The sequence below is a fragment of the Dipodomys ordii genome, unplaced genomic scaffold (genome assembly GCF_000151885.1).
Source record: "Dipodomys ordii isolate 6190 unplaced genomic scaffold, Dord_2.0 Scaffold25, whole genome shotgun sequence".
Lineage (NCBI taxonomy): Eukaryota > Metazoa > Chordata > Mammalia > Rodentia > Heteromyidae > Dipodomys > Dipodomys ordii.
This window is the reverse complement of record NW_012267241.1, coordinates 15074153-15086701: the sequence shown is the minus strand read 5'-3', so window position 1 is coordinate 15086701 and position 12549 is coordinate 15074153. Positions and strand designations below refer to the sequence as shown.

At 36.1% G+C, this 12549-nt stretch overlaps 1 protein-coding gene across 1 annotated transcript in view; it reads right to left on the bottom strand.

Annotated features, from left to right (window-relative positions):
* The window catches only part of Cdh2 (cadherin 2, type 1, N-cadherin (neuronal)), a 203946-nt gene that overhangs the window by 58559 nt on the left and 132838 nt on the right, over window positions 1–12549 (bottom strand). The window contains exons 3-6 of the mRNA XM_013014810.1: window positions 6915–7141; window positions 5143–5289; window positions 4029–4184; window positions 879–1023 (exon numbers count right to left, since the gene is read on the bottom strand). Coding sequence (XP_012870264.1) covers window positions 879–1023; window positions 4029–4184; window positions 5143–5289; window positions 6915–7141 — 675 coding nt within the window. The remainder of the gene's footprint in view (window positions 1–878; window positions 1024–4028; window positions 4185–5142; window positions 5290–6914; window positions 7142–12549) is intronic.

Below are 12549 nucleotides of genomic sequence, written 5' to 3'. Positions count from 1 at the left end.
TGTTTATGGAACAGTTGCTAATTTTTATAAATTTTGCTCATGAACAAAGTTACATGATCCCATACAGTGACCAAGGCATCATGTAACACAAGCTTAAATGCAGAAGTTTTATAAAATATAAAATAAATAATATAGTTCATTAAATCTCTCTAACCATCAAGTCTTCTCAGGAAAGCTTGCTTGACTGCCTTACCCACTAGAGGTTTTAAAATAGGCCTCTCAGACTTAGCTAGTCTACCGTGACTGAAATCTTCGGTGTTTTCAGTGCAAAGACCTGAAACATTTGTTAAATACCACTTTCTAAGTGGAGAAGCTTCCAGCAAGTACTGTTTCTAGGCCAGGCCTCTTTTCCTTGTGCTTGCTGAAAAGAGGGCAGCAGAGGACACCATAGACATCCTCAAGTTAGTGTCCAGTGTAGCTAGAGGGCAGTAGTCACAGCTGTCACCAGCTCCTGACTGCTACTGGTTTTCCTTCAACACCTGCTCCAAGAAACAACGACCTTCCAGGCAATTGGGCTGTAGTTCCTGCTCTGTCTCCTGTGATCACATTGGTCCTTTATAGGCAAAAAGCCTTTTTTCTTCTGTTTTCAAGTTGCTTTGACTTTACTGGAGCACAATGAAAGGTTCCTATAGATTCTACATGATAAGAGTATGAAATTGTAGTATATATTGTTTTCAAAGATGAGGAAAATGGTCATGTGTACAGTTTTTGCTTTTCAATGTTTTCCCCTAAGTTACCTTCCCTTTGCTCTAAAATATTATGGCTGAAATTAAATGACAACAAAAGACTTGCACAATTTCTCATTTGTAGCTTACATGACAGTGTCAGCTTACACAACATTTATTTAAGTCATCTCTAAATTATTATTTGCAACTTACCAGGCTTTGATCCTTCAGGTACGGTCCCATTCCAAACCTGGTGCAAGAACTCAGGTCTGTTATCATTCATGTCAATAACATTGATGACAATATCAATGGGATTCTCCACTTGATTGCCATTAATATCTACTGCATGTGCCCTTAGCTGCAAAAATAATCAGAAAACATACTTAACAGATTTTTTGTGAGAAGATAAAATATACAATTACAATGATACTGAAGTAGTGAATAGAGCAAGTTTAGAAGCAAAATAAAACCTGAGTAGCCTAACTCCATATAAACAGGGCAGATAGAGAAGAATTGAACCCAGGGATCAGGTGGTTTGAACTCATTTAGTCTAACACCAAAGAGTTAAATGGCAATGACTGGCACTTGAAGATGAGAAAACAAGAGTTTCAGAATCTGAGTTAACCCATGGTCGTACATCATTCTGTCTGTTGACAGAACCCAGATGCAAAGCCAGTTCTGTTCTGATCTAAACTTTTTTAACTGAATATATAGGATAGAGTCAGGGTAAGTAAAACTGTGGTGTTCCCAAAGAGCAGTCACAAAGATCCAGAGAATAGGACAGAAACAAAAATTAAATATGCACAGGGAGTATTCACACACTGCTCTTTTTAAATTGCAAACTCATTCATGAACATCAAAAATACATGAGCATCTAAGGTAGCTGTTCTTCTCCATAGCTCTAGCTCTCAGTGTGGGAAATATGCTTTGAGAAGTTTTATTATTTTTCTTTTAATACAATGTAATCATTTAGTTATTCTTGGCAGACTATCTGTGAAGTCTGTTCATCTGGCAAATATTTTTTTTCTTCTTTTTCAAAGGTAGTGTTCGTGTTCCATGGAATTGTCTCCTATTAGCTGGAATGCTGCTATAGTTTTCCTTTCGTGTCTGATCCTGTTGGCTCAGTTGGATGGGTTCCATCACATTGATAAAAGTGCACCAATATATTATTGTTTGTTTAGACATTATTAAACACATGGCACAATGTAAATTTTATTATTTCTTTTCAATACCTATAAGGATGATTTATTTTCCCTTGACACATGTAATGTATTATATTCAATTAATGTATTTTTAATACTGAATCTAAGTTAAAATGACATAAAATATGTAATCTTAATACTTCCAAATCTGTAATTACATTTTGGTTTTGGCATTGGTCTGCTAGTATGCAAATAACAAGAACAAAAGTTTACTCCAAAACTTACTTAAATATATTCATTTCCTAAGCTTTAAACAAAGGAGTTCAGTGAGAATTCATGTAAGAAGACAATGGATTTTTTTTTTTTTTTGTCGGTCATGGGGCTTGAACTCTGGGCTGGGCGCTGTCCCTCAGCTCTTCAGCTCAAGGCGAGCGCTCTGCCACTTGAGCTACAGCGCCACTTCCGGTTTTCTGGTGGTTTATTGGAGATAAGAGTCTCATGGTCTCTCCTGCCCGGGCTGGCTTTGAACCGCGATCCTCAGATCTCAGCCTCCTGAGTAGCTAGGATTACAGGCGTGAGCCACCAGCACCCGGCAACAATGGATTTTCATTCTATTCACATTTACAAATATTCACAAATCAGAGACCAGTCCAATTAAAGACTTTACTATTATGTGCTAACTAATCAAGTTTCTCCACTGATACCATGCAGTCTGGCATTAAGAATGCTTACTTCTTTCTCTTTAGAAGAATATAAAAAGTATTATAATAACCTACCTACTCCTTCAAGAATTTTGAAATAATGGGCTGATAATCAAGTCTTTTGGAAGAGGTAATATTGAGGAGTGTTCAGAAATTAACCCATTTTTATTCTTTATGTGCTTGTCTGTCTGTTTAGATGTAGGGAAATCTACAAAAATTTTAAATGCATAATTTTACATGTTTGTCCAAATACAAAATTCAATGAATATCAGTGAGAAAAATAGGAGATTAGCAACAAACACATGAGAACATGGGATGAAATTTTGGTGATTAAGTGTCAATACATCCAAGTGCAGCTGCTGTTAAGATACCAGGCTAGCCATAGTAGAAACCAAAGGGGGTCTATATTCCTCTCTCTTTTAGTAAAATCATTTCTCACAGGTAAAAATTGCAACTTGAGAGATGAGCAACTTAGAATATTCCTGGAAAACCCTAATATATTACAATTTTTAAAATGAATTTCACAATGTAAAAAACATGTTATAAAGGCAGGCACAAGTGGCTCATGCCTATAATCCTAGCTACTCAGGAGGCAGAGATCTGAGGATTGTGTTTTGAAGCTAAGTAATCACTGGAAAGCTGGAAGCAGAGCTCTGCCTCAAGTGGTAGAGCACTAGCCTTGAGCACAAAAGCTGAGGGACAGTGCCCAGGCCCTTATTCAAGCTCCAGCTCCAGGACTGGCACACATAGACACACAGACACACATAAAACCTTATGTTTTCCAATGATACAACTGTAAGCAGTGTTTAGTAACACAGACAGATAAAAATAAAAGATGGACAATAATGATGTTCCTTCAGGAAGGATCTCATGTTTTTTGCCCAAGGAGGCTTTCTTAGACCCTGATGATCATTTCACCTACTCTAGCTAGGAGAGCTGTGGTTCCAGGCTACCCCGGGGAAAATGTTAGCAAGATACCATTTCAACCAACAAGCTGAGTAGACTGGAACCACAGTCTTCTGAACTCTTCCTTCTGAATAGTTAGAATTACAGGCACAATCCATCCACAAAAGATCCTCAACAACAGAAAGAAAAATAAACAATCCAAAAGAAAATAGTCCAAGAGTAAGAGATGCTATTTAATTCTTATACATGACATTAATAATGATGTTGTCACTGTCATATATTTTACATGGAAAACTTTCCATCCCATTCCTACAAATTTATAGTTTTATAGAAGCATACATCTAAAGGTCAGAATGACATGCAAACAGTACTGAGGATTTTAGCCAATCTGACCCCTCATTCTTTTTCTTTCTCCTCTCAGCATAATTTCATTCTTACCAAAAGCATACATCAATTCTACAAAAAAAATTAAAATTATTAAAATAAGTCAAAAGGCTACAGATCTAGTGTATAAATGCTCATTGTAAAGGCTTAGTGGCAGGAGGCTTTGCTAAATTCCATACACATTCAGAAGAGAAAGACTACACAGACTTATTGGAAGACTGAAATCTTACATGAAACCGAGCTATCAGCTCCCGGTCCAGAGGCTTTGTCACGGACAGCTGTCCTGAGATGGGGTTGATAATGAAGATGCCAGTCGGAGGCTGGTCAGCTCCTGGCCCAGTTACGCTGTACCGCAGTGAGAGGTTTGTATCTCTATCAGACCTGATCTGAAGATCAAGCAAACAATCACATTAAAGGAGAGAATAAATGAGCTCATTAGAGAGAGGGCACGCTGCACTTCATGCCCTTGTTCAGTAACAAACTTGCTCCATCTCTTCCTCGACCACCGAAGAAACTCTCCCCGGTCCTCCTCCTCTTCTTTGCTTTTGGTGACAGGCTTTAAAAAGAGATGTCATTTATTGCCAGCAAGACAGAGAAACAATGTCAGCTTTAAAAAAAAAATGTTCAGGCTGGGCGCCAGTGACTCACACCTGGGCGCCAGTGGCTCATGCCTATAATCCTAGCTACTCAGGAGGCTGAGATTTGAGGATCACGGTTCAAAGCCAGCCCGGGCAGGAAAGACAGTGAGACTCTTATCTCCAATAAACCACTCAGAAAAACGGAAGTGGTACTGTGGCTCAAGTGGTACAGTGCTAGCTTTGAGCTGAAGAGCACAGGGGCAGCGCCCAGGCCCAGAGTTCAAGCCCCATGACCGACAAAAAAAAAAATGTCCAATGCATTTGCTACTGGTATTTTTAGCAAACAATAACATTTTTTTCCTTTATCCCCAAAGCTATCTGTGGAGGGTAGAGTTCATCATGGAGCACCCCACATGTGATAGGTATCTTCTGGGGTCTGTGCTGGGACAGTGAGTTTGAGACACATTTGGGGATCCATGAATTTACACACCCAACAAGCATTGTCATCTTGTGTCTACTACCTGGGGAGCTGCACGTACATATGAGTAATCCAAGAGATAACAAAAGAAAATAACTTGTTTTCTGAAACACTCTAGAAATTCTACCTATACAAAAACAAAATCTACCTATACAAAGATAGCTTTTGTGCATACAGATCTTAAGTTCTGATATATTAAAAAATATACACAAAAGCATTTTCAACATAAAGCTGTATCTAACATATACTTGCCACCTTATATGGAAAAATTAATATTATGTCACGTACCCTGACAAGCTCTTGAGGAAAAGGTCCTCTGGAGTTTTCTGGCAAGTTGATAGGAGGGATCACCCAATCTCTCTTCTGTCTTTGTAGGTGGCCACTGTGCTTGGTGAATTGTCTTGGGAATACTATTTCTTCAATTTCATGTGACTCCTTTGCATTAAAATACAACGAGATATCCCTGAGGACTAGGCAAAGTATTTTCTAACAGAATTTTACTATTAATGGTTCCTATGTGTTTCATACCATGTTTCATTATGAACAACAACAAAAAAAACTCTATTCTTTCTCCTGTCCTTTCCCTTATTTTTGGAGGGGGGTTGCACTGTTAATTGAAAAGTTGAATACTTAACAATTTATTATAATGTTCAATTGTGTAAACTACTGGCAATTTCTATAAACCATCTTAGATAACAGTTAACATTATGCTAAATTGAATAGTACCCTTTTATATATTTCTCATTAGTTTAAACCACAGTTCAGGTAATGTGTTCCTGTACATTAAATTTAGATCTTGATGTGCTCAACTATAATTTGAGTTCCATAGAAGTTTAATACATATTACTAAAGAATGTCTCAAATATTTATGACCCTATTAAATCCCACAGAATTAATGTTGTAATTATTCTAAACCTATGTCAGTTGTGATGAATGCTGTGAATGACCCACTTTGCACACTAGGTATTAATCTCTGCTACATGTCAACATTTCCTTCTGTTTCCTCTCCAAATCTGCAGACACTTTAGCCATTAGCTCTTACTGCTTCAGTGCAAATATCTAAGTTGAAGCAACTTTGCCAGAACACAGAGTCAACAATAGCAGTAACAATACCTTTTCAGTCAATCACTTTCCACTTTCTCACTACATACACAAATGGCATGCTTTCCTTTAACAGTTAATAGATTAACAACTAAAATCTCACAAGTTGATACCACAACAGTAGAGTAAGAGAAAATTTATATATTCCCCTCTGTTATACTCATTCATATTTGACTCTGGATACATATATTTATAATTAAATACCAGAAATCAAAATATGTGTTCTTATCTGTCAATCTAATAAATACACAAGATATAATTTCCAAGTTCATAAAACCATGGGCTTCTGAATATCTGAGTGAATTAATTCAAAGAGCATGGATATTCATAAGATAATACCATAACTTTTTGGAAGAATTTATTATATCTTTTGTTTAAAATTCCTGATATAGTAACTTACAGTAAGTGCTCAATAAATGTGCACTGAAAAAAACAGCAACTGAATTGCTAGGCTAGATATCTTATTCATTTTAGTTCTTAGCAAAGGGAGTATATCATTCCCAAATGGCATACCAGTACAATAGATAATTCATACTCCTCCATTTGTTTGTTAAAAAACAAAACTGAATCCAACACTTATTGCTAGAAATGCATTCCTGCTATCACTGTAAATCAGTACTTCCTATCCACTAAAGGTGACTGATGATGTCTTGCAAAGAGTGTTTGTTTTGTGGTTTTACTTAATGGGTTCTAAAGCTTCTAAGAAATTTAAAAGAAACTGCTCCTAACTTAAATTATAAATCTCAAAACATACACAGGACTTCCAATTGTAATTTCTGGTTGATTACTAAGTATAACACATTAAAAACACAAGAAAATATTATTAGAGGGGCTGCAGTTCATAAAAATTCAAATACTAGCCACCCACTTACATGACATGCAGCCAAGTACATATTTAGATCAGAGTGCTCATGTCTGATTTTTACACATCTGCTCCAAAGCCATATTTAGTTATATACCTTGGCAGATTCTTCCGCAAAGGTGGGCTTGAGGCTCAGTTTTACTGCCATTTGCCACTTCTCCTGGGTCTCTTGGTCTTGGGCATATATCAGGAATTTGGTCTGCTCGGAAGATAGTGGAAAGCTTCTCAGGGCATACACCATGCCATCTTCATCTACCTTGAAGTCTGCTGGCTCACTGCTTTCATACTGTACTTTCCTTTTGCCATTGCAGTTGCTGAAATTCACTGTAAAAATAACAAATAGATAAACCTAATTATAGCATGAAGGCAAAAACAATTAACATCTAAGCCTACATCAGATTTAAGTTAAATCACAAAACACAGTCAAATGAAACATACAAATTCTATTTTCACACTATGAAAGGCATTTTTGTACCACAGAAAAACAGTCAGCAACCTGTATCTGCAAGTTTTATCTGAGGATTCAGCCATCCTCAACCAACTGTAGACTAGACATACTCTTAAAATATTACATGTGAAATGATGTGAACAGATTTCTTTTCGTCATTCCCTACACAAGAAGCTAGAGCTATTTACACAGCATTTATATTGCATCAGGCATTAGAAGAAATTAAGTACATTACATGTGGTTTTCAAATTTTAGCCTCCTGAGTAACTAAGATTATAGGCATGAGCCACTGATAACTGGCTTGAAAAGAAAAAGTTTAATCTAAAAAGAAAAATTCTGTGACTTAGAATGAGGAATACATGCCAGGTGCCAGTAGCTCATGCCTATAATTCTTGCTACTCTGAAGGCTGAATCTGAGTTTGTAGTTCAAAACCTGCCCAAGCAGGAATATCGGTAAACCTCTTTATCTACAAAAAGCCAATTAGAGCTGTGGCTGAAGTAGTAAAGTGAAGTGGTAAAGCAAAAAAGCTAAGGGATGGCTCCCAGAATCTGAATGAAAGATAAAAATGATTTCAGTGCATTATCTTCATTTCACATGCATTAATTTAAGATTGGAAAATTTGGTTCTTTCTTAAATTCAGTCTCAACTAGTTTATGTGTCAACAGACAATAAAAATTAAATCCTCTATATATGAATGTATGATAGATATGTAATTATGGATGTAGAATAAGCAAAACAAAAATAAAAATGCTCTTTATGGAAGATTATTTCCTTAGCAGCCTTTACTCACTTTTTGAGAAAATTCATAAATGATCAAATAAAAAGTAATTGTTCATTTCCATAAACAGCTGATATTGCATTGTGACTACAATTGTATGGTATATACTTTGTAAAGCAATTAATATGTTCACATTACAAAATACAGTCATATACACCTTCTTCATTTCTCCAGGATCTAAGTAAAGCTTTTAAAATCCCTTACCCTTTCCACAAAATTAATGATAGTTCTTTTATTTTATTAAAATAAAGTCACTGTGGGAAAAAAATAAAATAAATTCACTGTGACATACACAGGAGCACACCAAATAACACACACACACACACACACACACACACACAGAACTATTTCTTTTAGTAGCTATGAAATCCTAGACAGAAGTAATAAAATACTTTAGCTATTGAATATATTATTTTCCACATAATGTTACATACATCATCCTTCAGATTTTGATCAGTTTAAAACGGAAATATATGTTATCGCCAACTAAATTGTGCTAAATCAAAACTCTTGTCCTTGGAGTAGATTTATTCAAAAGATTGCTCCATCTTCCATACTATGTGACTTTAATTTTTGGAAATAAAGAGAATCCTTTTAAGAGAACAATAGCACCTACTGCTTGTTTTTTCTATTAGACACAACAAGATGAAAATAAAAGTCTTGCAAGTCTAAATGATACATTTTTGTCATTTTTATCATAAAATACCTTCTGTTGTGTCACCAAAGGAATTCATAATATTTAAACTGAATCAACAAATCTATAAGGTCTTCTGCACTTCCTCATTAAATATTACCACTTCAATGCTATTCTTCACCAATCTACATATTTTACAACCTGCTCCTGAGTGGTCTTCTCACCACTGAATGATGATAGCACCCACTGCTAAAGGAAATCTCTGCTGAGATTTTTCTCTTCCCTGCTTAAAACTAGTAATACAGTACAGTATAGTAGCCAGTATAGAAGGGTTTCCTAATTCTTGATTACTTCCGCTCTTCCAGTTTTCACAGCCATCCCCCTCTTCATCAAAACCCACACTCATGACCTAGATGGGGACATCTTCCCACATTTCATATTGCAGCCCTACAATCAGGCCAGCATTCTGAAGAGAAGACCTCACCAAGATGCCCAACAGAAGATGCCACCCTCTAACCTCATTTTCTGAGACTATTCTTTATTTCTCAGTTTAGTTTTCTACATTTCCTGTCCCTCTACACACACTAACATGGTTTCTTTGTAGCAATTATAATAAGTAATTCTTATGTGTAAGTGATTTCATGTGGCTAGATCTCCTCTCCCCAAATAGACAGTAAATTCGTTTTGGTTTCTTGACAGCAAATTTTGGTTTCTTTGTCTCCTAAGACACCTAACACCAACATGGATAGTGTAAATGATCATTAAATATCCATTAATACCTTCCTTCCAACTTAAAAAAAAAACAGACTGGAAAGTTAGAAGCATCTATAGCTTGCTATAGCAACACTCAGCAATAAAAGCCAATAAATCAAGTAACCAACAGACAGACCCACCAACCAACAAGCCCAGATATTTCAAAGAATCAGACTTTGTAGCAAGTTGTTGGTAGTCGAAGAAACTAAACGAATATCTGTTGATTTCCAGGCACTGCACAAGACAATTAATGTTACGTTATATGTTTCCATCTTACTATTACCTTAAGCTTCAACACATCTGTTCTCAGTGAAGAATGGAAACTCTTATCGTGACAATTGTTTCATTTCAGTTGGTGACAGAAAAAGTGGTGTGAGCCTATGGCCCACACATATAATCCTAGTTACTAAGGAGGCTGAGATCTGAAGATTTGCAGTTTGAAGCCAACCCAGGTAGACAAGTTCTGAGACTCTTATCTCCAATTAACCATCATAAAGATAGAACCAGAGGCAAGGTCAGCTGTGGGGGGTGGGGGGAGGAATTGCTGAGTGAGAGCCCAAGGCCCAGAGTTTAAGCTTCAGTTCTGGAACTTGCACATAAAAAAGCAGGTATAAAAAGAATCCAACTAAACTATGATTCTTGAAGCCTACAATATGACAATAAAATTAAAGAAGTGACAAAAGAGGCCTGATAAAATCTGATGAAGAGAATAATGCCAATTTCAACCGCTAAGAGCATCATGGTAAAGAGTATATTAAATGGGAATATTCCCACAATATCCAACAGAGGGCAGTAGTTGGAGAGCTCTCAGATGCGAAGAGGTTATGGTGGGTGTAACTGTTCTGTTAATCTGGCACTCAGTTACCTATTTGTATTCAGGTGTTAAAGTGTTTAATGAAGGGAAAGGAGACTTGTAAAAAAAAGCATTTGCAAGGAACTAAAAAAAAATGTGCTTTTTCCACAGTGTCACTTCATAGCCTCTGAATGAGATGAAGCTGATTTCAGAGAGTTTGACACTGCAAAAAGCAATTCGAAGGAAGTTGTGAAAAGGTCAGTGAGCTGTTTCCCCCTTTCCTGTAATGCATAAGCAACATAAATTTAATATATGTGGTTACATTTTCTTGAGTTTCAGACACAAAGGCTAACACTCATTTGTGTTAATATTAAAATAAGCACATATCTGGATATTATTCCAATAATTTAATTAATTTGTGCTGTAGATCAAACACAGTACTTTATATGGGCTAAGTACATTTTCTGCCATGAGCTATTTTCCCAGCCCTATTTAGCTGAAAGACCTGTATGAAATTATATAATTCCCCTTAGCAGCCAAGCAGTATAAGAATCCTCACTATTTGATTTCATTTTGCTTGTTTATTGCTAGTACTGGGGCCTGGGCACTGCCCCTTATCTATTTCACTCAAGGCTAGTACTCTATCACTTGAGCCACAGCTCTACTTTTTACTCCCACAGACTTTCAGTCCTGAGGTGGCTTTGAACCTTGCTTTTCAAATCTCAGCCTCCTGAGTACCTAGGATTATAGGCATAAGCCATGGGTACTGAGCTAGAGAATCTTTACCTTAAAGAAGTTCTCAGTGCATATGAGTCCTAATTACGTGGACATGGTGAAATACTCTATATGTAGTACCTGGCTTAAAGAGACCGGCTTCCATGTATTAATACTATATAGTCACATAAATTAAAATTCCTAAGAATTTCTATTGGCAATCTGTGAATCTCATTTATGTTTATTGCCTGTTGTCTTGTTCCCTTGGGACAAGATGAATAGTTTCTCAACTTTTACAACATTCGCCTCTTTTCCAGGACCAAGTTTTGAAACCAATACTAGAGGATTTGCTTTAAGATCGAATCTTAAATATTAATGGTAAAAACAAAGGTGGGAAACTGCTATGTTACGGGAAACTTAGTTAAACCACCAATGTATATTCAATGAATATATGTTCATATTAATAAATTATGTTCACTTATATAGCTTAAAAATGCCTCAATTTAAAAATAGAAGTAAGAAGGCACAGAATGTTACAAAGGAACTACACAGAAAGAGGAAAAAGAACGGGAGAGAGTGAGGAAAGTGGTGACAGGTCAAAAAAGAAATATACTCTACCTGATTTATGTAAAACTGGAACCCGTCTATAAATCACCTCTATAAAAAATAATTGTTTTAAAAATAAAGAGAGATGGATCTCAAATGGAGATGTCCAGGAGACATGGTTTAATTATTTTTTTCTTTTTAAATTTTTATTGTAAAGATGCTGTACAGAGAGGTAACAGTTACATGAGTAAGGTAATGAGTACGTTTCTTGTCAAGCATTGTTACTTGCTCCTTTGTTTTCCTCCTACTATCACTTCTCTTCCCCACCACCCCTATTCCTCCTCCCCAAGTTGTAAAGTTCATTTTCAAAATAGTGTCTTGTGAGTGTCATTGTTGCAATGGGTCATCCTGTGTTCTTGTTTAAACATTTTGTTATTCCCCTTCCCCTCCCCAAATTAGATAAATGTATATACAAGATGCAGGGTACCAAAATCAAATACAGTGACAACAGGGAATATACCATAAGGGGCAGAACATATAAAAGAAACCAAAAGAATCACATAGTAAATTAAAAACAACAATAACAAAGAAAAACCTCTTGTGTCCTTATCTTGGAATTTATTTCGCTTAGCATCATCTTATAGCTTTTTTTTTTTTTGCTCCTCTGATAAGATTATCGTACACATACTTATTAAAAGCAGACTTCAAATTTAACTTTGAAGATAGAAAAATGTAAGTCAAAACATCATGTATCTTTTTTTGAATATTTTTATTATCTTTAAGTAGTTGTACAAAAGTGTCACCTCTTTCAACATTCTCGCCCCCCCCCAACCCACTCCTTTCCTTACTTAATTTTTGGTTATATATTAAACTTTTTGCAATTTAACAAAACAGTTTATGTGTTCAATGTATCTTGAAGTGAAATGTCACCCCTTCAACATCATTACCCCTCTTCAACCCGCCTCTCCCTTTCTTTATGGTTCTCAGTTCTGTATCTATGATGATTTCTTGCCTGTATTATCTTCTCTTCCCTATTCATTCTTCTACCCCTCCCCCTTGATTCCA